Source organism: Falco biarmicus, chromosome 4 (assembly GCF_023638135.1).
Source record: "Falco biarmicus isolate bFalBia1 chromosome 4, bFalBia1.pri, whole genome shotgun sequence".
Taxonomy (NCBI): domain Eukaryota; kingdom Metazoa; phylum Chordata; class Aves; order Falconiformes; family Falconidae; genus Falco; species Falco biarmicus.
Genome location: NC_079291.1, coordinates 1,728,510 through 1,756,151, shown reverse-complemented (window position 1 = coordinate 1,756,151; position 27,642 = coordinate 1,728,510). Strand labels below are relative to the sequence as shown.

General features: G+C 39.2%; 1 protein-coding gene across 5 annotated transcripts; it reads left to right on the top strand.

The window, feature by feature from the left end:
- The first annotated feature begins 526 nt into the window (after positions 1–526).
- On the top strand, positions 527–26,265 carry TRA2A (transformer 2 alpha homolog). Of its 5 annotated transcripts, none has more exons than XM_056334172.1 (8): positions 527–774; positions 10,198–10,331; positions 11,995–12,094; positions 15,168–15,356; positions 23,706–23,821; positions 24,378–24,485; positions 25,184–25,251; positions 25,426–26,265. In XM_056334172.1, the coding sequence occupies exons 1-8, from the start codon at positions 739–741 to the stop codon at positions 25,434–25,436; spliced, it is 762 nt and encodes a 253-aa protein (XP_056190147.1). In that variant the 5' UTR covers positions 527–738; the 3' UTR covers positions 25,437–26,265. The 5 variants fall into 5 exon arrangements, with proteins under 5 accessions (XP_056190147.1, XP_056190146.1, XP_056190145.1 ...); XM_056334171.1 differs by having other exon boundaries at positions 11,923–12,094; positions 24,381–24,485; XM_056334170.1 differs by having other exon boundaries at positions 528–774; positions 11,923–12,094.
- The last annotated feature ends 1,377 nt before the right edge of the window (positions 26,266–27,642 follow it).

The window sequence follows — 27,642 nt, the reverse complement described above, 5'->3', positions numbered from 1 at the left end:
CATATGTTTTATTGTATAAATGTGAGATGGTTCGTCACTTCGGGTATGCACGCTTGCGGAGGAGCGATCCCCCGTGCATCTGCGCGCAATAAACATACCTACTTTATAACTTTCGAGTTATAGAGTCTAATTCCGCACGTCACAAGAGTAACAGAGGCCTACACGGACCGACTTCACAAATGGGTGCCTGCGGCGGGGAAGCGGAGCCCCGGAGAACGCGCCGGGAGCGGGCGAGCGGGGGGCGGCGGCCAGGGGTGAGGAGCGGGGCTGAGTCCCAGGGCGTGTGGCAGCGGCCGCCCGGCGGAGAGGCTGCCGGGGGGCGGTGACAGCCCCGCACACCTGGCGCCGGGCCGCGCTCCCCACCGGCTCGCTCCCGCGGGCGGGCCGCCGTGAGGAGGCGGGGAGCGCCCCCCAGGGGCGGGGGCAGCGCATGCGCAGCAGGTCCCCGCGAAGCTTGTCGCAGCCGCGCTCGCTGTCCCGCCGGCGGCGCCTCCTTTGTGACAGGCGGGCCGAGCCGGGCCCCGCCCCCCGCGCGGTGTCGGGCGCAGACGGAGCGGAGGCGCCATTTTGCGCTGCTGCGGGAAACAGTTTGGGAGGCTCTGGCGGGAGGGAGGCGGCAGCGATATCTGTAGCGGTAATAATAACAGCAACAATCATAGCAGTAGCGGTTGTGGGTACAGTTGCTGCTCGGGACTAGCGTCCCCGTTCGCCCAGCCCCGTGGCCAGGACTCTGCCGACATGAGCGACGTGGAGGAGAACAACTTCGAGGGGAGGGTGAGTGGCCGTCCCTAGCCGGGCCGTGCTGAGCGGGGGTGACCTGACCCGGGGAAGGGGAGTGGGGGCGCTCCGCTTCCTCTGGCCCGGTAGGGGTGGGGGCAACGCAGCTTGTCTCTAAAATGGCTTCTTCAGGCGCCCGAATCTTGACTGGGCCGTGGGCCGCTCGCGTCTTTCTTCTCTCCCTGTCCCTCCTTTTGTTCCCCCCTCCTCCTTCTTTCTGCCGACCCGATGCTGAGCTCCGCTGCCTTAAACCTCACACGCTTCCTTCTCCCATCACGTAGCCCCGTCCCCGTCCCCATCCCCCTCCGTCGGGGTGCGGGCCCTGAGCCTTGGTGCTGCGGGTTCGCCTCCACCCTGCTAGCGCAGGCTTTTTCTTCAGAAACGGGGCTTAGAGCGCTGCTGTAGCCCGGTGTTTCCCCCCCCCCCCCCCCCCCGCTTCTTTCTTTATTTTCTTTCCTTCCCGTGAGCCCGAGGCGCCCTGTTGTCCCGGCCCTCTGTTGTGTGCCGGGGCCACGCTTCGGCGTCGTTGCCCTTCCCCGTCCGCACGCTGCCTGCCGGCAGTGCCGGTCTCCCGGTCGCGGCTGGGGGAGCGCGGTCCCGCGCAGCGTGGCCGAGGCCTCCGCCCGCGTAAACGAGGAGGGACTGGGTCCGCTAGTGAGGGTGCGCTGCCTCTCCTGGCCGCGGGCCCGCAGACGGGATCGTCTTCGGGGCCAGGCTTCCTGAAGCCGTCGGGGAGGTACGGTCTTCGTTGTTAAACCGTTGAAACTCCTTGATCACGCAGCTGAAGACTTTGAACAAGCTGCTGTGGCTCTGTAATCTTGTTAGGCCTGTTTCTTCTCTCTTCCCTCTGACTGCTGCCGTTTTTCATGTGCGAGTATGACTGGTCCCTTCCGTTTTCAGTATTGGGGTTTTTTTTCTTAGTGATCATCAGGGCAAGCAGGAATTAGAAGCTGCTTGAAACAGGAGTTAAATGCGTGCTTTGTCCTTACTGCATCGCTATTTCCTTTCTTTAGTTTTGCAGAGATGATGTTGTTGTTGTTCATTCTTTAAAAGATTCTTTAAAGGAACACCTGAGCATCCTTTTGGTGACTTTGATGAACCAGTGGCAGTAGCTTTGCAGTTGTATAGGGTTACTGCCTGGGGAAACAAGCGATGACATTTTGGACGAGCAGTGTCACATTCCAGTAATTATTTTTACAGGAGTACTGTTAAGCTTCTGTAGTGCTGGTTAAAAAAAACCCAACCAACCAAAAAAAACCAAAACCAAAAAACCCAAGGCTGAGAGTGCTGTACTTGTCTGGGCAGTGACTGGCTGCTGCTTCTTCCTCCAGATAGGTAAACAAAATCTGTTCTTGTGTTGATTGCTTGGACAAAGATGGCTATATAGCTAATCTCTGAAGGGAAAACCAACTTAAGTCTGAGAAAGTTGAGCAACAAGTATGCTTTGTTAATTTCTTAAAGTTTTTACTTTAGTCTCCCATTTTACAGTAAGACTTGGATTTTTAAAATTATTTTGTCTCTATTCCCACTGTGATTTATTATTAGGAAATATGTTAGGTTCATCCACAGAACATTTATGTTAGGTTCCTTAATGGGTCTGTTAATGTTATAAAGCTGATATAGCTGTGGGGTTTCAGTATTTCTGCATGCTTTCTGCTGCCAAATGTAGAAGTAAAATAATGTTTTGAGAGTATGTGAAAAGTCCTATGTAGCAGTTTCTGTGACTGCTACTCTGCTACTACTTAGCTGGCTTGTTTTTTTGTTTTTGTTTTTTTTCTTTGTGATGGAAAATTACCTGTTGGAGAGAGCCTGCTGACTGTGTTGAGTCTTCGTTTGGAAAAAGTTCTGTTCTTTTCTCTCCCTAACACTGGAATTTCTCAATCAGTCTGGCATATGGCAGTGTCTTGTCTGCTGGTATTTTTTTTTTGTAACTGAACGTAATTGCGGGTAGCGGGTTGATTTATAGTTTTGGGGTTCTGTGCTAACTAATGAAGAACCACTTGTAAGCAGTTCTTTTCTTCTTCAGTAATACTTTTTTGTTGTTGATGCTACTAAAATACTTGAAATAAATTATATTTCAGACTGTAACATTTTATGTTTCATTTTCAGTGGAAATGCTTACAGGCATAAAATTAAGCATGTGCATCTTTGGTGCTTCAGTGTTTAGTCTGCTATTGCCAATTGAATAGAACTCTATTGTACCGAATGTCCTGGTGCTTCAGTTTGCTACATTTAGGCACGTGGAACTGGGAGAGTATGGCCTGAGTTTTCAATGGGAGAAAGAACTGCAGAAACTGGAAAAAAGTTTGTAAAGAACCTGCTTTCCTGGAAATTGCCGCAAATAAGAATTCGGAGTACCCTTTCAGTGTCGTGTCTGCCCCTCTCAAGTTTAAATACTAAATAATGTGACGTGCTTTTAAAAAACCAAATGCCAAAGGAGTAAGGGAGTTCAAGTTTAGTTCAAGTCCTTTTATAGTCTATCCATGTAGATGCATATTGGCCCAAAAGCACTTTAGTTAAAATTCTTGCAAGTGGTGAAGAAGTCAGATGCACTGAGATGAAGGTGGTTACTTATGAGATGTATGGAGTTTGTCTTGGAGAGATTAATTAGAAAGTGTTTGGCTGCTTACTTTGTGAAGAAAAGATGTTCATATATAAATAATGATAATTCAGTTAATTTTTTTAATTTTCCCACAATATGATCAGAAGTTTTACTTTTTTTTAAAAAAAGCTTCCTTTTAGCAGCGTTGAGACACTGTCCATGTATATGCTTTGCTTCTAATTTATGATTTTAAAGTCATAATGTTAATTCATCTGAACAGGAAATTTAGAATAATCATGGAAATAACTTTCCAATGAGATAATGCAAATAATGTAATGTAAAGACTTGCATTTTGAAAGTGTTGGGTAGAATCATTGTTGACATTGTAGAGGTTTGGGGTTTTTTATTCTTGAGGTTGCTTATTTCTTTATTGACTTTTTAAAGCAAATGTTAATCAAGTATGCTCAGACTAATTAACATCTGCTCTGTTTCTGTGTCATTTTACTTCAACTTAAGCAAGGTCTGTATTATGAACGTGGCTGTTTGAACAGAAGAAATCCCCCCCACCCCAAGCAAGCATGATGATTTAATGGAAAGAAATTGACAGAAGAATTAGAAATATAGTGGATGTGCTAGAGCTAAGTTTGTGGATGTAAAGAAGAAAAAAGGTTTTAAGTCACGCTTCTTATCCAGTGACTTGACTTTTGGAAAAGTCATAGGATTTTATTACCATTTAATGTTCTTTGTGAGCACATTAGACAGATGAGGCTTATTTTATCCTTTGTTGCTGTCAGATGACAGGCAGCTCTTACTTCCTTCCATATTTGCTGTTAATTTTAATAAGATGTTGTTCATTTGGTGCACATTCTGTGATGCAACTTCATTAAAACGTTTCCCAGAGCATTCAACAAGCTGGAGTCCGAACAAACCTGCACTTCAGAAGCTCCAGTTGAAACTTCGATAATTACTTTTTTTTTAGCTTCTCATATTTGATTTTTGTAATCTTAAAAGTTTAGTAGATCATTAATGTGCTGTTTGTCTAAATAGATAATAATTTTTATCAGAACAGAGACAAAACTCCATTTTGGAACTCCACATTGGTTGTCTTCCCTCATTCTAATGAGCTGCCTCTTCCTGCTCTATGCAGAATCTCACGGTGATCTCAGTCTAATAAAGCACTTGAAGAAATACATGATTTTGCATGTGAGCCATCTTGTTGAAGGAAGTGTGCGTAGTTCATATGTATGCAAGTGCCTTTTGGGTTAGCTTCACTGTGAATGTGTTTTGTATTTGCTTCATGAAGCTTGTATGCGAAATACTTAATTTCACATGTGTTCTGATGTTAGTTACTAAATCTGATCAATTTTGAGATCACGGGGTGGAGTGGGTGGGTAGGGGGGTAAATAATGGGTGAGAAGTGTATTTAGCCTATTGTATTCGATCTCTCCTGTAGTGGCAACCTGCCACCTGTGTGGAAAGGCAGGCGTGTTGTTTTCCATATCTTTTGAAATACAGGCTGTGATGGTCTGCTTATGCTCAGGAGTTCTGCATTGTCTTGGAGAGTGCTGTGATCACCCTGTGGTTTCCAAGACCAGTGTGGGAAAGGAGACTATATTTTTTTTATCAAGTTTAATAAATTCTAGATTTTTCTGGACCATGTCAGCTGGGAAGACGGCTTTTTTTGAAAATAAATTCAGTTTCCTATCTTCCATATGTGATAAAGGAGTTACTACAGAACCCTTCCTGAAGAGGGATGTTTTCAAGCCTCAGTGAGAAAATGAACTTGTAATTTTGGAAAGTTTATTGCTGAAGCTTCCTCTTCCTCTTTTTCTTTTTTTTCTTTTAATCAGAGGAGTATCACTGAGAAATGTGTAGTTTGCTGATGTTGGTAACTTAAAATATACATGACTTCAAAACAGTAAAACTTGGGAATTGCTTTCTGTATAGAAGCTTATTACATATACTATTGAAATATTTATAGAACAACAGCTAATTAAGGGTTCAGTTTTATTTGTAGTATAGAGTGACAGAATATAGTATGAAGCACAGATTACTTCTCTTGTGAGTTTTGGGGAAGGTTGGTAGATTCCTGTCAAAACAGTGGTTAAAACGTAATCTTGTCCTTTCTTGTAGATGAAATATCACTAAATTGACAGTTTATCCGGTGAATGTAGGCTGTTGCCAAGTATGTTTCTTCTTTGACTGTTTACATTTTTCTGTCCCTTTCCAAAGTTGGACTTTTTTTATTTCTTTAGTTTGGGCAGGAGTTTTGAACTTTGAACTGTCATTTTGCTGGCTTAATGGTATTGCTAGACTACTTGTCCTGTCATTTTTTGACCACATAATGTATTTCTTCTTAACAAGGCCAAATGAATTTCAACTGAAATTTGTGTGATTTAATGATATTTTTTTTCTTCCTGTTTTCTTCCCATTTCACTTTCCATGCTTTGCTATAGAAAGCTTAATTTAAGCTTATTCAGTTTTTTGGTTTTTTTTATTTAGCATCTCATTTTGATAGCCTTTCTGTCATACTCTGAAATGGTATGACAAGTTCAGGATGGAAGTGATGTAAAAGAAAGAACAATTTTGTCTTCTCTCCCCCTGCCCCGCCCCCCCCTCCCTTTATCATACCTTCTCAAGATAGGTGGAAAACTGGAAAAGTAATTCTTACAGATTTTTGCAATCCTGCTTTGCATAGAAGCGTTTCGAGTGCTTTTAAAATAGTGATAAAATTGGAAAATAGCATTTCTAGAAGGATGCAAGGAAGATAAATGCTAGATATAAGTTGCATCAATTACATGGTTTAAACAGTTGTACCAGTATGGACAAAACACATTGACATGACTGACATGCTCAGCTGGATCATCTAAAGTTGTTGATAGTTGTTCAACGACTGTGTTTATGTGATCATGAGCTAATGGGGGGGCAGGGGGGGTGGAAGGCGGGCATGTATCCTTTCCATACCACTTTATTTCATGTTCTTTTTGGGAAGACAGAAGGTGGAAAGGTTGAAAGTTACTGTTCCTGCTCTCTTTAAATGCTTCTAGCAGTGCATCTTCTTACCCAGAGAATTAGTAACTGAACCTGCAGTTTTTAGGTTTGGTATTTACCTACGATAATTTCTTTGGCTCCAAGTTCCATTTCTTGGTGAATCATTAATCCCATTTCCTGGTACGTACTTGAGGAAGCCACCACGTCTTATTCTGAGGAAGCACACTGTTAATGATTGAGATTTTTTTAAAACTACTATTTTAGGCGGGATTTTGGTGGGTTTGTTTGGGGTTTTTTGTTGTCAGGGGGTGGGTGGGTGGATGGATGGTTTTTTTGTTGGTTTTTTTTTTCCCATGCAGAAAGTGCTATTGGCAGAGGTAGCATTTGTTTTGAAAGGGAAGTCTGATCTGAAGAGTGTTAGGAAGTTAGCTGGCTGTCTCTTCCTACAGGGTGTAGTGACAGCAAATCTAGATGGTTTGACATGGTCACAGTGGGTATCTGCCTGATAGTTTGTAAGGGTGAAAGCAGTGACTGGACAGTTGCATAATAAAGCCGGAGGCGTTAAAATATGTACTGTTTTGTAAGATAGTTGTGGGATGAGAAGCTGAGTTTAAGAAACAGTCTTATCTGTGGCCTTTAGATGACTGAGGATCTTTAGAACAGAAAGATAAGAAAATGCTGAGTATCCAGAGAGAAATTGTAGTCTTTTCTCTTTTAAGCAGTATTTAAATTAATTTCTGTGATAATGATGTAGGTAAGATTGGAACATATAGGTTGCTTAAAGGCTAGTACAGAATTGAGAGATTTCAATGCTTTGGGTAATAGAGGTGTTTATTTTCTCTTGTTAAAGATGGCATATTAAGAAAGAATGTGTAACTAATTGTCTCATTGCAGAATGGATATAGATTGTTTATGCAGAACAACTGGGTCGGTCTGTGATATAGGCTAAGATATAGTTTGCTAATTATTTCCTTATAGTAGGAAGTAGAGGAGAAAAATTCTTTTAAAGTGACTCCTTGAAGTTCTTAATCCCTACCTCTAGTCTTGCTGGTCTAAATCTTGTTAGGTACTTTTTCAGCATCATCCTTAAGTCCTTAAACTCTTGTAGTCTGTTGTGATTCCCTTAGTATCTCCTTTTGAAGCACTGTAGGAGATATAACTAGGTGATGTATGTTGCATCAGAAGATGAGATGTAATTGCCTGCCAATGAGAGACACAGTATGCAACTGCTAACAGGTAATCTCTCTTTAGCTGCAGTTCACATCTACAGTTTGTTTGAGGTAGTTTGAAATGTGTAAAAACTTACACTGTCACTTTTGTCACTCCAGTTTTAAAGTTGTATGTTTGAGTGCAGCCCCTATAGGGGGCTACAGGGCTTGACCTATATGAAATGATGTAACATTTGCTTTTGGCAGCTTAATACATATTTGTTGCCATAACTGATACTATTAGGAACTCTGTGGGCAGTGTCATAAGATGCTTCAGTTGAATAGTTAAGGACACTGACTTGTACAGTGTATGGGGATGATTGGGTCTTTGGTATTTTTTGTACCTCCCAGCTCTTCTAGATTGTGCAGTGTCTAGATTGGGAGGATGGGTGTTGTTTGTTTTGTTCAAGTTTCTTAAGTTCTTGTTGTTCAAGAATTGATCTTTAAAATGTAAAAAGCATGGACGATGCAGTATCCTCATGAAGGAGTGACTGAGGAAGGTGAATTATTTGTCTTTTTATTGAGGGATGCTGTCTAAATCTGAATGATGTCACATTGATCAGCAATATAGAAGAACATTCACTTTTGCTAGGGAGCAAAGTAGAAATAATTCCCAGATAAATTTGCAATTGTTGCAGGAGTTGAAGGAGTAAAGGCAGGAATTAAGGAGGCTATCAAACAACAAAGAGTACCAAAATAGAGGCGAGGTGATGTGGTTCTAAAGGGAAATTTACTTTCTATAGTGAACCAGTGGATTTCAAATGTAAAAATAAAACCACCAAGTAAAATTTGGTAATATTTAAGTGCACATACATCCTTTTATTTCAGTGAAAGTCATGTAGCTAGATCAGCAGATAGGCAACTTAGTAAGGGTAACCTGTAATGCAGACCTGATTATATGGTCCACATGTCACAGCCAAGCTTCAAATTTGGCCCTCATTGATAAATTTGGCAGGCCTATCAGACATTCCCCATGTGTGTCTTGTCCTTTTTATTGAGGTAAAGGGGAAAGGTAGTGTAGCTGTAATACTTGTTAGTAAGGAGTCTCTCAGGTTCCATTTCTGGTGGATTTATTGTCTTGAAATGTGAGAGCTGCATCCTTTGAAAAGAACTTTAGCCCAAAGTATTGAAGAATGTAACTGCAAAAGAAAATGCAAATCTGGATGTAGGCAGAGTAAGAAATAAATTGAGAAAAACATCATGAGGACAGGCAGGGGAAGAAATTATGCAAATAAACATGAAATGTGATGCTTATGGGAGGGGAACTGGCTATGTGGTTTCTTCATTAAGAATTTTGCACATTTTTTGTAAAGTTACAGATGTATATACTATACTATTCTGTAGGGGTTTTTATAGCTGAGCTCCCTAGAAATGCTGTACACTACAAAATGTGGGGAAATCCTACCCTGCTTTTTGTTTGCTTGTTTTCCTAGTTTTTTTCCTGTGTGCATTACCACACAAGAAAAAAACCCCTCCTGTCTTTACTTCTATTGGATTGTTTTGAACTCTGTAGTATTACACATCTTGTTTTATATGGATTAAGTTATATGCAGGAAAACAGGATTAAGAATGAGGAAGAAAAAGTAGGAAGAAAAATAAATTGTTGCATATATCTATGTGCATGTATTATCAGAGTAAGTATGTGCATAGATAGGTTTTGACTGGAAATCTTTAGCTGTTCTGTTGAAGTGACAGTGTCTTAGTAATAATGTGTAGGAGTAGAATTTGGGATATTTGATACTGAGAAGAACATAGTTATTATTTTAGGGGCAAATCACAGTTATTGATATCAATACTTTAATATATTTGTGCTAATTAGTTTTTAGTGTATCTGTGCCTCTTAAAATCTGAAAGGGGAGGAGGGTAGCTTTGAAAATACAGTAAACCACTGAGAACTCAGTAAGCTCATTGTTAGAACATAGACACTTATACAGTTATAAAAATATTTTTTTAAAAAAAGTTGTTTTATAAAATAGTTTCTTGCACTTTACCTGCTGGCTTTTCAATTTGGTAGATAACATCTGAACTCCAGCAGAGTTTTATAATCCCCACGTGCTTAAATATACTAAATGTTCTTTTTCCATTAAGGTTAATGTTCGTGAAGAAATTGAAGAGTTTTTTCCAAGAATGTGGAAGATAAATCAAGATAAAAGAAGGCTAATGAAAAGTATTAAAGATCAGAAAATTAAAATTGAATGGGGGAAAAAATTGAACAGAAGATTGGTCAGATAGAAGCACTTGAATATTTTTTTAAGGCTATAATGAATTGTTTGAATTGGGGAAGAATACACGAAGTATGAAAAATGAAAAACTCAATGAAGAATGAAGAAAAGTAGAAAGCAAGAGTGAAGTAGAATTAAAAGAATCTGGAAGAATGAATGGGTCCTAGGTTAAGTAAATGTATGGTTTATGTTCCAGTGTCTGTATGATCAAGTTGTAGATGAATTTGCATGATTACTTAGTTAATAGAGTATTGGTGATCTGGTTCAAGCAGGGACCTATTTGAGGAAAGCATACAATATTAACAGTGGGTTAGCAAAATGAAATTTGTTTTGGAGGGTATTACCTAACCATTTGTTTTTCAGGAGCAATCAATATTATAGAATTACTGTATTTTAAATGTTAGGAGTTAGGCATTTATACAACCAATACCATTTTTAATACTGTCTTTTTTGTTAGGAGTCTCGCTCCCAGTCTAAATCTCCAGCTGGGAGTCCTGCTCGTGTAAAATCGGAGAGCAGGTCAGGATCTCGCAGTCCATCGAGGGCTTCCAAACATTCTGAATCGCACTCTAGGTCAAGATCAAAGTCAAGGTATGTCCAGACAGTTGTTCATGTTAATTCAGCGTTGCTACTTATGCCTGTTCTTCTGGTACATTGGCAAGATTTCTTTTCCCCTTGTTCTAAAAAATCATAAACCTTCTGGTATTAACAGGGCTATGTTAATTTGCACGTTAGTGATTACACAGTTGGGCATAGTTGGGGAAAGATTCCATGAGTAATAAAGCATGGGTATGAATAGAGAAGGCAATATAAATAGATGAAGTAATGTAGAAATCACAACTAAAATTTGTAGATATATTTTCCAGGAGAGAAGAGATTGCATCTCAGTTCTGTAAAAGTTCCTGCCTTCTTCCCCAAAAATCTCAGGAGGGGACATGACTCTTGTGTGGACCTCTTCTTTAGGGGAGAAAAAAGAAAAAGTCAAGTGAGAACTGCAGCAAAGGTAGTCTGGGTTAGATAAAAGAAGTAAGCTCTATAACTGTTGGAAATTTTGGAAGGCGCTACTTGGGGAAGTAGTTGACATTGCCTCATTGGAGGCTTTAAAAACAAAATCTGAAAACTGGCTTAAATTGAGCATGGATAGCTTCTTGATTTAGGGTAGCTCTAAGATTGAAATTCATTTTTTGATGCTGCATGTGTCCTTTTCTAGCCCAAGCGTGTGTATAGAGAGGCAAATTTTGTAGCTCTCAGTTCTGAGAAAGCTTGCTCAGAACAGAGGAAGAATGTCTTTTGTGTCTTTTGTCTAAATAGGTTGTAAATGTTACCTGGCTTATACTACCCATCTTCTCTCTTTCCCTTGTACCGTTGTACTGGTGAAAATGGGGAGAGCTACTGAATCCATTCATGAATGGAGAGAGAAACCAGAAAACAGCATTTGTAGCTTTGGAGCGGAAAGAGGAATTACATAGTATTATGTTCCTGCTCCCTGGTTCTTGGGAGAGATCAGTTACCCATCTTCCCTATCTATACACTTTATACCAGGGCAGCTGATAAAGAGTTACATACTCTGAATTCCCAAAGTTCAGCCAAATGTTATAGCTTCTCTTCTTGCAGTGTAGCCAGAAAATTAACTACTAACTGTTGTTAGGATATAATGTCCATATGAAATCATGCAACTTTGTGATGATGCTGGTTAAAAACTGAGTTTATCATTGGCTAGATATCTGCAAAGAAATGCTTGAGGAGTTAAGCAGGGGTATTTTTCGTCTTGAATAATTTTCAAACCTAGGTGAACTTCATTTGTAGATGCTGCAGCATCTTTCAATTTTTCAGCCAAGACAGTTTTTTAGTGTTGCATATCTGGTTTCTCTATTATTCTGCCAGTGTTAGTTACAAGTGCAGCCAAGCTGATAGAAGTTTAAACTTCGAACTTCCCAAAAACTGTTGTGAATATAATTCTCTTTGTATGCCAGAAGTACTGTCACAGTTAAAAACGCTACTGAGTAGGTTAAGAGATCCACACAGTCTTTAGATGTGCAAAGTGGAAGAGACTTAACTATTTTAATTTTGGAGAGCCTCAAATAAAATAATAAAAAAAAGATTTTTCTCTAGGAAGTGTAAGGCTTACAATTCAATATATCATGTGTATTTGACCTAACTAAAAGCTTTCTCTTTGTTGAAGATCCAGGTCCAGAAGACATTCGCACAGACGTTACACTCGTTCCAGATCCCATTCCCATTCTCATTCCCATAGGAGACGTTCTCGAAGCAGATCGTACACGCCAGAATACCGTCGTCGAAGGAGCCGTAGTCATTCTCCAATGTCCAACAGGAGAAGGCACACTGGCAGCAGAGTATGTCATGTTCATCAAGGCTGAGTATCAACAAAACAATTCCTTACATCAGTGTAGTCTAGGTTACCTGCAGGCTGAATTTGACCTTCTGTTTTGTCACTGCATATGGAAGTTTGGGGCAGGGGTGGGAACAGCAATCTCTGTCCTTAGAGCTGGGCATTTATTTCTTGGGCCTGCAACTGGCAGGGCAGTTGTAGAAATTCTTTGGAAACCATACCATTACAATACGTGCAGGTAGGGTGACACCTGCTTCTGTCTATCTGCTCTAAGAAGCTGAACCCTTCTGATCTTTTTGTTACAGTTCCAAATATATGTACCCTTCACAAAAACATGATCTTCCTTGTGCATGCTTGCAACCTGACAGTATTGGTAAGATTGACTATAGGAGCCAAAGAAGAAAACTCTCAAGTGTTTATTTGCTCATACAGCCCATTATGTTGAAGGTTGTTTGTGATTGTGTGAGTTTATACCGTAGACTAATGAATTTGGTTTAACTAGAAGTGAACCCATGTGTTATTAGCTAACGTGTAAATCTTAATAGACTAGAAAACTTCCGTTATGATAAGGATCAGTAAGCCTCTCGAAATGTAGATGAGAAGTATCTCTGTATGGACAGGAGGAAGTATAGGTACACCAACCAAGATCGAAGATACTAATCTTATGTTATTTTGAGAGATTTCTGCCAATGGCCGCCTTTATAATGTTTCAGTGCCTTAGCTTCTGGTTCCATGTCACTTCAGGCTGATCTATATGAGTGCGGTTATACACAGGTCTGCCTCTTACTTGATGAGGGCTGTGGTACTTTTCCAGTCCTTCTAGTTTTAGTCTGGTTTAGTTTCTCTGAATCTTTTACTAATCCTGTCAAAAAGGATATAGTTTTTTAGCAGGCTTACCTTGGTGAAGCATCTCACCGGGACCAGATAATACCAGTGTGAGGGAGAAGACAAGACTGTGTAGAAAAGGGCAGGACTACAGCAGTGCTAACGTACAGTGGCTTAAGCTGTTGTGAAGCAACGTTTGTAGTTACACTTCCTGTGGGTTGTTGCCAGTGTGTAATCATGGTGTAGTAAATATGAATCTAATGTCTTGAAAAATTGGCAGGAATAACTGAACTTAAGAAGGGTTAGCAGATTTCCTGGTGAAAGATGAATAAATCTGCTTTACTGCTTTAGGAAACACTAGAATATTTTGCTCTGTGAAGAAGTCTTTTTGCCTTGGAAATGACTCTGTGAAACATGAAACTTGTTTTCACAGTGAATTTCACATTAATTCTAAGGAGTAGTTCTAGTAGCATCAAGATGAAACTCAAATCAACCAGATGTGAATCCCCTAAATAGCAAGGTCCTAAAGACACCACGAAAATTTCTAGCAATTTTGCCACTTCTGATCTTATAGAGAGAGCTTGCATACTGTGTTGATGGGAGGCAGTACAAGATCCTAATGTAAAAGATGTCTTGTAGTCCTCCACAGTCACTTTAGTTCTTCCAGTTGTGATGTAACCGTCACTTGTTGCTTAGGGTACACAGACTGATTCTGAGTGCTTCTCTTGCCTCAGAAAAGGTAATAGGGTTTAAGTGTAAGGGGGATGTAAAAAATAGACAGTACTGGTATGTACTGTATGTAGGGACTTGTCCAAACAATGATTTAAATGACAGATACTTCATTAGACTCACAAGAGTTTCAGTAATAAGAGGAGTATAGCTGTTAATGCCGCTGAATTATCAGATAGATGGAAATACGGAGTAAAAAAGAAACCTAAAGCTGTATAATTAAAGCTTTCAAATGACAAACTGCCAGGTTTTGTTGTGCTCTTCAGCTGTAATAAGGAGCTGTTGAAGATTCATGTCTTAAAAGAAAAGTTTGAACTTTGACAAATGGAAAGAAAGAAACTTCAAGTATGATTAGTTTGGGCATCTTATTTTCACAATGGATTCCTGCACAAAAGCACTGAACCAAAAAACACAACCAAAGATCTAAACCTGTTCATTCTTCAAGTCAGGCTGAGAGGCACGGTCTGAGACATAAATTACTGTACATCAGTGGATTTGAAAACCTGAAACTGAAATATAAATTTTAACTCTGTCAACTTCCGGTTGTTATTGTAGCAGAAACGTTAAATCCCTATGCCTCTTGCTGGTGTTTTTAAATTGCTGCATCTAGTGTAACAGGTGCCAGAAGCTTAACTGAAAAAAATGTTAACTTTGATCAAAATAATTCTTACAGTGGAGTTGATGTTAGATTAACTCTCTGGCATGCAGAGAAACTTTGAACCTCATAGAGAAATTGTACAATTTCATATTTGACTTCCTGTAGTTGAAGTGAAATGTATTAAGTAGATCTGTATCGCATAGATAGAGAATCAAGAGTCTTGCTGTAGAAAAGTGCCTGTGCTTTTGGATTACAGTTTCACAGAACTGGCCTTCAACAGTTGTTACTATCTAGATGAAAGAAGCAAGTGATTTTTCATCCAGTTTACCAGTGAAAAGAGATAAACTTTCAAATGTAAATATTAACTTTCAGTACAGTTGGATAGTAAGTGTTGAGGGGGGAAGAAGTTTTGGTAGAAGCTAAATTATAGTTCAGCTCTCTGTGCTTAGGAGCTCAAATGCGTTTAGTGTGTGCAGCTGGAGGCAGCATGCAAGTTTTCAGTACCGGTGGTGACAGTGCAAAAAGGCTGAAAGAGTGGGAGTTCAGGCTGCCTGACCTTTCTTAGCATGGACTTGTATGTCATGTCTGTACCTTATTGGTGATTCGAGTACAAAATTCTGATAAAATGATTTCTCTTATTTTATAGCTTTTCTCTTATTCTATAGCTTTTCAGAATACTTAATTTTTATCAACTGAGTTTTTTACCAACATGAGAAGTTTCTCTTTTTTCAAAAATAAAATTAATGGAAGTAGTGACTTTTTGAAAATATCGTAAAATCAGAGTAACTGTTGAAGTGTTAAGCTTTATAATAAGGTTTCATTTTCTTCAGATTAAAAACCTCTGGGAATTGAGAAATTTTGATGTAAGAATGTATAACTTGTTTTTTTTATAAACTTAATTGGAGTTGAACATTTGTCTTACCAGGCTAATCCAGATCCTAATACATGTCTTGGAGTGTTTGGTCTCAGTCTGTATACTACTGAGAGAGACTTGCGTGAAGTCTTCTCCCGTTACGGACCTTTGACTGGTGTCAATGTGGTTTATGATCAGCGGACTGGACGATCAAGAGGATTTGCTTTCGTGTATTTTGAGAGAATTGATGATTCTAAAGAGGTAAAGTTGTGCTTTACTGCTTTAACAGGTGTGCCCCCTGTGCATGGTCTTCATTAATATCTGGGGGTGGCAGGGATAGAGGGGACGTTTTTCACTTGTGTATTCACTAGTAGGTTCTGATGGTGAGATTAATTTAAAGTTTTGTTGAAACAACATGGCACTTCTAAACAAATGAAGCATTTTAGTTCAATGTTCAATGCTTAGGCAAATTTTGAACATGAGCTGTCTGTATTGAATCACTAATGAGCATTTGCTTTGATTTTAGTCTGTTACTTCAAAATGAAAGTAAATCTTTAGAGAGGTGCAGAAGCTTCCTAGTATTTTTGAATAGTTAATTTTCAAAATATTTTGAAGTAGTTTTCTGTATCTAGATTCTCTTTACTTTCCATTTTCTTCTCTGCAAGTATGTCATCATGCACTTGAAAAATAGTGGGTTTGTCTTGATTTGTGCCTTGGTCAGTGATGTTGCTAATTATGTGGATAGCTGTTCATAGCTGTGCTGAGTTGTTAGTACAATTGATCTGTACAGAAGGAATCGAAGAATATGAACAGCAGCCTGTGTTATGGTTCACCACAGTAAGCAGTACTTTTTTTTTACCTGTGTAGGGTTAATGTAAGCTTTAGAATGTTCGCTGAAATTTGAAGGTGAAATTGCTATTAAAAGTAAAGGCAAATCCATTTTTCAAAAAATTTTTTTCTTTAAGCTTTCACTGTGAGATTAGCTCTTGGACAAACTGAGTCACAGAATTCAACCATCTTGTTACGGATTAACAACCTTGGGCAGATGTTTTAGATTTGCTGTTTGATTTTTGCTTACATTTGTTAAGTGTATTCATAATGCTTGGATATGACTTTTCTCACTTAGCACTGGAGGGAGGGAGGGTGACAGCTGTGGAATCTACTATCAGTAGCTGAAAAATGAGAACTCTGATGCTAGTTGATGACTTTTTTTAATGAAAAAATGTTTTGTGGATGACTTGGTTGAACTAGACTCAGTTCTGATCTTTGATTTCTGGTACGATCCAACAGAGAATCAGCTTATGGGAAGAGTAGGATTTGTAGATGTATATATGTGTGGGTGTTGTAGGTAGTAGGGGTAAGTAAGAGGACATAAAACTTCCTTTAGTGTCCCTTCTGTATTTTCCCCACTATCACTTGGACAGGCTGAGAGAGGAGTTGGTGGGGTGGATAGCTGTATATCCATGTTTAGTGGCCTACTATCTTCTAACTTTTAACCCTGTATTTTTTTGCACTCTTGAGTGCAGTGGCATTTTGAAAATGTGACTCTCTTGTAGAACATTCAACATCCAAAATACTTGCACAGTTATTTGTTACATTCATGTGCCAGTTTTGTCTATTTTACAGCTTCATATGTCTATAGAAGTAGAGTTTTTCCTAGTTGCCATGGGCAATGGTCATGCATGACACCATGCATTTCTTAAAATGTTCTGTGTAAATAGCATGAATTAATTGGTTTGGTATAAAGCTGTTTTGGCAGATACTACAAAACCAGAATGCAGAGAAAAAGATGGGGTATTACTTGTGGTCAGAAATACAGAAATTAAGATGAGCACCTTAAACAGGAGCTGAAATAATTGGGAATGTAATTAAACGCATTTTTTTATTCCCCAGTGGACTAGTGCATGAAGAGGGGGAAAGGATGCAAACCCTCCCAGCGCTTGGAATTTACATAACTGAAATACTTTGGCAGAAAGGACAGGAGAAGAACTTTTTCATTTGACTTATTTTATGGGCCTTCAGGACAGATTTAAAGATGGCACTAAGTGGCAGCTAGTGTACAAAAAGGGGATAGAGCTATAGCTGTGAAACTCTGTGACAGGCCCTGTAGGAAAACAGTGAAGGACATGGAGTAATTCTCTGAATGGAAGATAAAATCTGAGAAGTTCAGTATGCATAAAAGCAATGACACTTGAATTACTTTTGTTCTGAGTAAATCCCTCTCCTCTTAAAAAAACAAACCAAAAACCTAAAAAACCCCAACCAAACATCCAACACCCTAAGCATCTGAATAAAGAGAATATAAAACTGTAGATAAGATGCTGAACTGCCTTCCAGCCCTTTTAAAGCAGTCGTAGGTGGATTAAATATGTGCAGAATTCCAAAGAAAAATGAGGATTTCTAGTGATCTTCACTGTTGTTCTTCAAAGAGAGGCAACACAGGGAAGTCTTTCAGCTGATGTGCTCTCAAGCACTAGTAATATTAAGACTTGACTCCAAATGAATTGTTAGTAGTTTAAACTCATAACTTGGCCTAAGATAGATCAGTGTGCTATTGTGTGGATTCTGTTGTGGCTGAAATCCCTCCAAGATCTTTGTTGTAGCTGGTTACCTTTCTTACAAATTGGATCAATTATTGAGCTGGTTAAAATGTTGCTGAGCGTCAAGATTCTGAAACAAAGTGATGCAATGTTTCTAGTTCCATAGGGTGGTGAAGACATTTTGAATTGTCAACTAGCTTGATGTTGCAGAAATCAGTAAGACAATGTAAACTAGTGTTTCTTAAAGGTGGTGCTTTGCAGTGTTCTAAAAACATCACAGGGGCAGTAGTAAAAGCTTTTCACCAGACTTTCAGAACTTCGTGTTGCTTACAACACCATTACAGCCTTGTCGTTAGCTGTTCACGATCATCCTGGCTATAAAGAGGAGCAGAGCTTCAGTGTTTGCTTACTAGTAGAGCAGCTGTCAGAGCATCACAGTACCTTCAGTCATTCCACCTTAAGAGGACTGGGAAAGAAATGCTGGATGAATGTATACATTCTAAAGATTTCATGTGGAACCTCTTCTACTCTGAAATTCTGTGGAGATTGAGATGAAACTTCATGGTCTGACAGAAGGTTCCTTCCCCATTAATGGTCTCATTGCAGTGGTCTAGCATTTGCAAGGTAGCACTTCACTAGATTGTTACATTCTGACCCATATCGAAGATGCTTCTGAACATGGTCTTTTAGTTCAAAGGGTGATGATAGCAGGCGGCAGATGTTGAGGACTGATGGATGGCTGTCCAGAAGACCTGAGGTTTTGCTGTGCTGATGTTTTTTGGTGTGCTTGCTCGAAGCCTATTTGAAAAGCTTATGTTTGTATCTACCTTTTTCTAGAAGAAAAGGTATTCTTTCTTACAGGTATAGTGGTTTTAAAATATTTTTTTTTTTTTTTTCCGCAAAGTTAGTGTTTTTTTAAAAAAACCAACAAAACACTAAGTAATACTTGGTATTACTTTTTTGCCTTGTGTGTTGCAGTATCTTATGTTGACTACCCTCTGCTAAGTCTTTAGAACCACACATGCAACACTGTGCAAAGGGCAAGATCTGTAAACATCTGTGGAGGACCCATTTCTCAAGATTGGAGTTCTGTTTTTTATGTAGTTCTCAGTATTGGCAACACTGGCACTGATCCAGTGTTGTAATACTGCAGTTTTGCGATATTTTTGCTGAATTACAGGATATTCACCTGCCTATCACAATAGGATTTTCTTCCTGTGTTTAGAGGAATGTAAAATTTTATGTACTAGAATATGAAAAAAAAAAAGAAAACAGTTGGGATGTGTGTGGAATCTCAGGGTTAATAATAAATTGAGAGGATTATGAGTGATAAGTGTTGGCTGTTCAAGGGTGATGATTCCTCCTACAGTTACCAGGGATTTCATGTGCCACTATTCGGCTTTTCAGTAACTCAGAATACTAATATTAGTTGTTTAAACCAAGGCTACTGTAATGTACTATGTGTCTATAGTAGCAAGAACTCATCTGAGAAGCATTGGCTACAGCAGCTGTTGGCAATACGGAAATTTTCTGTTTTCTAATGCTAGTTGTATACTCTTTGCAGTTTTGACCACCTTTCAGAACAGTTTTCTGAAGTAGTGTTTATTAGCAGTAAAGACAAACTTTATATAGACAAACTGAATTATTAATTCAGTTGGCAAAGACCAGAATAATAACAGGATTTGTCATTCTGTTTTGTAAGACGCTTAATCTGTGGTGCAAGCAGACCAGCTTAGGAATGTCATTATTGACCAAAACTTCTCCCATAGCTTGTTGAAGAAATGCTTTAAGTATTGTTTGTGGTATCAAAAGGGGACCCTTGATATACCATAACAGAATGCAAGAAGGTCTCAAGTGTTTGCAATTACAAGTTGCAGACTCTGGAGACTCTGAAATACCATGAAATTGCTAATACTTGCAGAAACATATCCAGTTACCCATTCTGGTTTTCTAAAATCCTGTATTTCTTGACTCTTACTAAACTCTTTGAAGTATGCTTTAAACATAATATAATTAATAGATGTTTAAGATCATAAAATTAGATATTTAAAAATTATCACTGACTATTCTAATAGTAATTCAAAAAACAAAGCCTCAAACTAGACAATATAAATCCACTTTTGTTCAGACAGCAGTAAGTGTAAAAAGCTGTGTTTCTTATTTTCTTTCTTCATCCCATCAGATTATTTTTTTCCAGATGTCCTCATTAAATCCAGACCTGAACTTTAGTTAATACAGGGAGGAGAAAAGCTAACCTATTATGACTGTTCATACCATGCTGTACCTGTGATACAGTAGAGGTGCTGTTTTATTGGTGGTGTTAAATGCAATATGGGAAGGACTTCAGGTAAAAAAAAAAAAAAAAAAGCAAGAACCCCCCAAAAAACCCACAGCAAACAAAAAAAGACAGTATCTTACACAGTTATTTTTAAATCATGAAAATACACTCTCGGAATGAGTCCCAGCATATATTGTGTTTAACTATTCAAGTATTCAGTCTGTACATCACTAACTTTGTAGTGATGTCACATTATTGAAGTAATTCAAAGCAGTTAGATGCAGTTGAAGTGAAAGCTTGATCTTTTGTTCAACACCAATGGTGTCTTGAACTCCATAGTAGAAAGGTAAAGCGGCTGTGATACCAGCTTTGCCCAGTCAAGTTCTCTCTCTCCCTTCTCCCCACTTCCTCCCCACACCCTTCTCCAATGACCTGTTTCCTTGTCCAGGCTGCTGTGTGTGGCGTTATCCAGACTGAAAGATCATTTTTTTTCAGTGAATTCTTGATTGCTTAACAAATATCAGTCACCTGTGCAGGTGTGTGCATATAACTAAAAGTTCAGTGTTTCAAAACTTCCTTTACCTAAATGCCAATACATGTATAAAACACCACATACTGTAATAAATATCAAATTAAATTGGAATCTGTTAAATGTAATGCTTCCTTTCTGTTTTTGGCACTGGAGGCCATGATCCTGTAGTTTGGGAGCTGCTCATTTTGTCAAACTAACACCTTACAGATAATAATTTGAAGGAGGTTTTGTTATTATGAATGGGCTGCTGTAGGTTAAAACCTGTAATCTAAGATTGAAATATTACCGGTGCTATTCCTGATCCTCATTTTCTATTTTCTGACTGCAAACATACAGATGTATATTCTGGACTACAAAGTCTTATTTTCCGCAGCATTTGCAACCAAAAGTAATAGTACATGTTTGTAGGGATCCCGTTTGCTTGCCTGCTCACTGTTACCTTGCAAAATCCGTGCAAGTCCTTCGACAACATTCAGGTATTTGGAAGAAGATCCACGCTGAAATAAAAATGGACTGTTGATAGTTAAAGGCTCCTAAAGGGGTAATACCTGTCTTAAACCCCAATATAATTTGATTTTTCCCTTTAAAATGTTTCATTTGATGGTCTGGAAAATACACTTCTCTTTCTTAAACGGTGTTTGAGAATGTCTTTACATGGTTAGAGTGAAAGTGCAATTTTTCTTTTACATTAAATGTTCTTAACATTGGTGCATACCCAAAATCAGCAAGAAAAGTGAATTTAAATGTTTTAACATTAGTCTAATAAAATTGTATAATCCAAAACCGGTTCATAACAAAACACAGACGTGTCAGTAATTAGAAGCACCAGTAGTTTTTTACAGCCTTTGTACAAAGTAAATACTTTTGTATCACTTGTCTGAAACAGGTTTTCAAATAGTGCTTTGGATCCTATTGCAGCAGTCCTTAGGTAATAATGCCAGCTTAGGTACTGTGTTTCAAAGACTTGAGGTGTGGTCATTAGAAATGATGCAAAGAATTTGAAAACCTCTTTGGAAGGACCTCCCAGTTGCTACTGTCCAAATGTGAGTGATACAAACTATCAATTGCTGTTGGATTCATAATGGCTTATTGTAGATTGCAACTTCTCTGTATTTAGGGAATGCAGTCAAAACTGTAAAAGGCTTTCTTATGTTTGTATATGTAATAAAGATTGTGATTATTTAATTTTTTTTTTTACTTGGCAGTTATTGTTGGCAGCTAAGCTAAGAAAATTAAAGTTTTAATTAAAATTAAAGTAGGTCGTTAAACGTTGTGACCAGGGTATCAGAGTTTCTTGCAGACTGACAACTGTGAACTGATCTTTATCCACTGAAATGTAACATGTTTCTTGGTACTTCCAAGACAGACAATCAAGTCTCAAAATTAACTCTTCATCTGTCTTGCTGGTATGTTGCTCTTCGCTGTACTACCCCAATGTCAAAGAACTCTTCCTCTTAGAGGTGTTTGTTCTTTTCACTAAATAAAACACGTGCCAGGTGTCCTAGTTTTGAGGTGGCTTCTTGTCAGCTGAGTTTATTACTCTGCAAGTTGTTGATTGGATGTAAAAATGCCAAGAAGCAGAAAATTCCTTACTTTTCAAGATAACGTGCATATTGCTGCATTTCCAGAAAGGTGGTTTTCATCATGAAGCTGATTTTTCAGCCAGCTATTTGCAGCCTTCATTTTTAGGTTTGTGCACACATACATTCCTAGGATGTGTGCACAGATTTATTTTAATCTAGATCATCCTTGTGGAAGAGGACTTTAAAAAAAAAAGAAAAAAAAAGTCCCTAGGCTAGGAAACTGAGGCAAGGAAACTAAAGCTAACGATCGTGGTTTATCCACAAAACGTACTTTAGTGGATTTTTAAAGATCTGAAATGCTGTTTGACTCTGCCTTGCAGTAAGGTAAATAGTTCTGGTTTTGTCTGGGGACAGAACTCACTAGGTGGCGATGTGGCATAGCTACAAACAGCATTATTAAAACAGACTAAGTGTAGTTAAATAGGTTAGCGATCATTTATTCGCTTCCAGTTTGGGCACATCACAGTTAAATCAGGCAGGTGTCAGGTTTTTGTTTCCTCCTCTATAACATGTATATTCAATAAGTTTCTTGTTAAAGATATGCAAAAAGTTATATTTCTGAGTAGTATCGTTTCATTATTAGGAAAAAAAAAATGCTCTGGTTGAGGTACCTTCATGTTTTGAGGTTGTGTATTGTTCCTCACAGTTAAATAATAGCAAAGTGGTTGTGTTCTTTTAACTCAAGATTCTTAACAGTGTCTCTTCTCCACAGGTGAAAAACAAAAATAAGCTCTATTGGGCTAAGTGCTGTCCTTAGTGTCACAAATTAAGTGATGTGTACTAGTATTTGAGAGATCCTCGAACAGCAGATGAAAGGATTAAAGAAAAAAATTGCTTTCTGAATTGTAATGGTTTTTAAGTCTAGCGTTAACTGTTTGTTAAAATCCTATGGGTTTGTGGTTTTTTGGATTTGGGGGGATTTTAAAAGTTACTTTTGCGTTAATACAGTTCTCAAAAGTACGCTCTGCTCCTTTGAAAAGCCGTTTCGGTGATGCCGAGTGTGCGAAAGGCCATTCTGTTGATCCTCAAAGCGCAGAGCAGCGTGCGGGGCGGGGGGCTGCGGGGCGGGGGCAGGGCGCCTGCCCGCCCGGTGCAGCTTCCCCGAGCCGCGATTGCGAGCCGAGCGGGGAGGCAGGTTGTCATGAGGGAGCCATGGAGGCTGGGCCCGCCATTTTGCTGAGCTCTGCTGGAGCAGGCCCTTGTGAGGGAGATGGCAGGAGGCTGGGGGAGCGTGAAATGGCAGCCGGCGAGCAGCAGCCCCGCCATGTGCCCCCTCCAGGAAGCCACTTCGGCACAGCGTCCCAGTCCGCCCAGCCCCTCGGGGTCAGGGGACGGCAGGGAAGATGCCGTTTTCAGAAAAAGCTGGTTAGGCTTTCGCTTCACCTTTCTGGTGGGTGGAAGGCAAAGTCTAGGGAAAGTGGCTGTTGGTGGTTAGCACCCGGCTCTCCGAAGAAGGGCTGTGTGTCACGGTGCTCCGGCACCCCGGTGCGGTCCTGTAGCACCGTCGGCAAACGGGCCAGGGGACAGGGATGAGCCATTCGCCACAGCGGGGCACTAGTAACCAGCCTAACTAAAACAAACCCAGGGCTTGTGTTTCTGACGGAAAATAATGTGTTTTGTATGTAGCGTTCCAGTAGGATGCAGGTCTCACGTCCCTCTTCCCTGTCTGTCCTGCAGGCAATGGAGCATGCGAACGGCATGGAGCTGGATGGCAGGAGAATTCGGGTGGATTACTCCATCACCAAGAGAGCACATACACCCACCCCAGGCATTTACATGGGCAGGCCAACACAGTAAGGAGTTCCCTTCCTTCCTGTAATGGGACTAAAATGGTTTTAAACCGAATGCCTGGAGTCTGGTTGAAGAAACAGAGCCAAAGATAATTTTTTTGCATTAAGAGTTATGCCAATTGTATTTTATCACAAACTTATTAATATAAAGAACGTGCTATTATGGTTCACATATACTACTAAATCCTACTGTAGTTTATTGTGTTTATTGTATTGTAGTTTATTTATAAATAAATAAACAACTGAAGGAGTTCTTTTTAAAAATACATATCCAGCATGGTCTCTTAATGCACCCTTAGCTTACCAAAATACTAAGGTACCCATTTGCCTTTGATTTGGATGGGAATTAGGCTCAAATCTCTGGCAGGTTTTTCTGGTTTTTTTTGGTTTTGTTTTTTTTTTAAGGCGTTTTTCTTTTAATTGTTTCATTGTTAGATTGTTTCATGGCATAGTCTTAAGTGGCTAATTTACAATAACACGTTAAAAAAGCTTTTAAATAATTTAAATCAAGATGAAGAGTAGCTCTCTACAGTAATTTTTTTTGCTTTTTCCCTAATAGCAGTGGAGGAGGTGGTGGCGGTGGAGCAGGTCGTCGCCGTGACTCATATTATGATCGGGGGTATGACAGAGGATATGACAGATATGAAGAATATGACTACAGATACAGGTACCTAATTTTTATTTTATTTCTGTAGGAACAGTGGAGTTGTTGGAAAAACTGAAGAGCTAAGTGGCAAAAACTGTTACTCGGTTTGTAGCAAGATTCTGTATACATGCTTGCTATGTGTTAGGGTTTGTGGGATTAAAGTAGTCATAATCTTCGGTGTTAATGTAACTTGGTTATACAGTAAACAGTTGGGCAAGGGGTTAATTTTGCTACCTGAAGGAGGTGGAGCATGTACCCTACAAATGTGGTGGACAGATAGAAGTGAACTCGTTTTTCCATGCTGTATATAGAACCAGAGACAGCTGATAGACAGTGCTGTTTAAAAAGGAGTTATTTGTAGATGGGATTTTTAATGCTTGACATTTCATAACCATCTCACTGGTTTTAATGTTATCTAGTTTTAGAGAATGTTGTTCAACAAGAATTGTAGGCATCTAGAAAAGCACTTCATGTGTTTGCAGGGCTAGTGAGAGTTTATTAAATTCTTTGGGAATATCTTACAGTTTTAAATACAGCAAATAGAGAAATATAAAAGCGTTTTTTAAATAACTGTAAGCCATAGCCAAATAAAGCTGAAATCATTCATGCAGGCCAAGTCTTTCAGTGCTAAGGAAATGGTTCTGTTCTGTAGAAGCGATGTGAATAAGGCTGCTTTCATAATTGACGTTGTTGAGTTTCTTCTTTCCTTTTCTTTAAAGGAGACGATCACCATCGCCTTATTATAGTCGATACCGATCACGATCAAGATCCCGTTCCTATAGTCCAAGTAAGTAAATACAAGGGAATAAATACAATACGGGTGGCTTAAACCTTCTTGTTACTAGAATTAATTGATCAATGGAAATTCTGAATGGGAAAGCACAAAATCTGGGCACATTAAAGCTGAGGTGATGTGTGTACAGGTAGTTTACAGTAATTGTGTTGTCTTATTTTTTTCCAGGGCGCTACTGAAGATCAGAAGAGTTAAAAGTTGAAGATATGATTTTTAAATACAAAGTTCAGATCTTAGTTTCCCTACTGCTTTCCCTCCCATCCTCCCTTGTCCTCCATCCAGCTCTTTTACGAATCTTTGGTTCATTTAGAATATACATATCTTCAGTTGAAGTATTCCTGTTTTCCATCCCTCCTTATTGTAATACTCTTAAATATTGTAATTGTTGTAGTTTTTGTGTAGTAAAACATCTTAAGCAAAATGAAATAGAGAACCCAAAGTGCTGATAAGTTTTGGAAGTCATTCCTATTTTGTTTTTAAAACAATTGGACTCCTGACTAATCAGAAGAGAGCAATGATATTTTTAAAGCTTGCATGTCATATGTAGTATACACACTCAGATACTTCAGTATAAACCTGCATTTCCACGTAACTCGTTAACCTTTCTGTTAAAAAGTTTACCTATTACTTTGATAAACAAGTAATGACTTTGAGCCTTTTCTGTAATGACAAATTTACTTAGATAGTCATGAACCAGAATTTTTTTTTATTATTATTATTATTGTCAGGTAGTTGCTTTGAGTGTAGACTATTTGAGCTAGAGCAAAATTTGGTATTTGACTGACTGGGAAAATAGATCCTTGTACACTCAAAATTAATGCTGTGTTTTATAGATAAAGTTTCTGGATTGCTGCACAGTGGATAACATTTGAAGTTAAAACTAAAAATCCTGGGGGTTTTGTTTTACTTGTTGAATATTTCCCCTTAATCGGTGCAGGAGAGAAAATATTTATTGAACGTAGCAATTAGTTATATAATTTGCTGTTCACTTAAAAAAAAAAAACAAAACACTAAAACAAACAACAAATCCCACCAATTTTTTGGTATTGCAATAATGATTAAGCAAATTTTGTTTCCAGTCCTTTTTTGGAGTTTTGAAAGTATGGATGGAAAAACCCACAACTACATGTAAACCTTTTTTCCCCCTTAATAAAAGTTAATTCCACTGATAAGTGGTTTCTTGTCTTTTGTTCTGCAGTTGGTGTCACCTTGGAGTATAGGTTAAACAAGACTTAATATTGCTGTATGGATAATAAAGTCAGCATTTCTGTGTCTTCTCAGGAGCCTTATCTCCCCCGAGAATCAGCACGCAGTTCTGTGGGGTGGCTGAGCAGAGTGGGTAGCCCGGTTTTCTCTTGTGCCGCCTTTGGCACTTGCTGGAGTCACGGTGAGATGGTTAAAAGGAGAGAAACACTACTGACTTTGTTGAGATTTCTGGCACGTTCTGCACTCTGAAATAGCTCGCCATGTGGCTGGTTGAATGTTGATGTTGGCACAGCAAAAAGAACAGGACTACAAAGCCCACACAGCAAAAATCATTTCATCCTGATTGTCAGGGAATGCCACCAGAAGAGTTTGTCATAATTTTAAGAGGGCAAGCATATGAAACACAATTTTGTTAACTATTTGTGAATGTCAGAGCCAGGAACTATTAAAAATTAATTAAAAGAAAGATTAACACACATCCAACAATTCTTAAAAGCTTGATACAACGTACCAGGAGAAATTGGTGACAAAACAAGTTCTAACTTTCTGGCTGTTGTTCAATACTTTTATCCATTATTTTTCAGCCATAAATTGCAGTTAAACTCGTAATAAAAATTAAAGGATCTGAAACAAGTTAAATACCAGTAAAATCAGAGTTGGAAAGTTGCCTATTGGTGGTCCAGACAAATTAAGAAATATTAACAAAAATGTCCTAAAAACCACAGAGCCAAAGTCTCAACATGGAGAACTGTTGGTATTTTTAATTTTGGTTTTGTCCTTTCAAAATGAAGGAAAGCGCTGTGCAGAAATAGCGAGGCAACTGGATGCAAAAGCATGGGGAGACAGCTGCAGGGCTAATTTGGGGGATGTGTTTAGGCTCAGGGAATTATGGTGATGGCAGCGAGGGAGAGGTGGCTGCCGCTTGCCATTGTGGCATTTGTGGCCTGTAATTGCCAGGGGGTGAGGAGTCAGGTCTGTCAGCTGGGCCCTTCAGCAGGTCGGTTGCCTGGAAGCTAAAGCCAGGAAAGGAGGCTCTCGGTCCTCGTCTGGGAGATTGTTTCTTCCAACAGCTGGACCCATCAGCCTAACAGTCCCATTTGTCACGAGTCCGTACAAATTGTAAGTGGCGGCAGCGCTGTCTCAGCGTGGTGCATTTTGTGCTTCGTGTTGGCTGGTGTG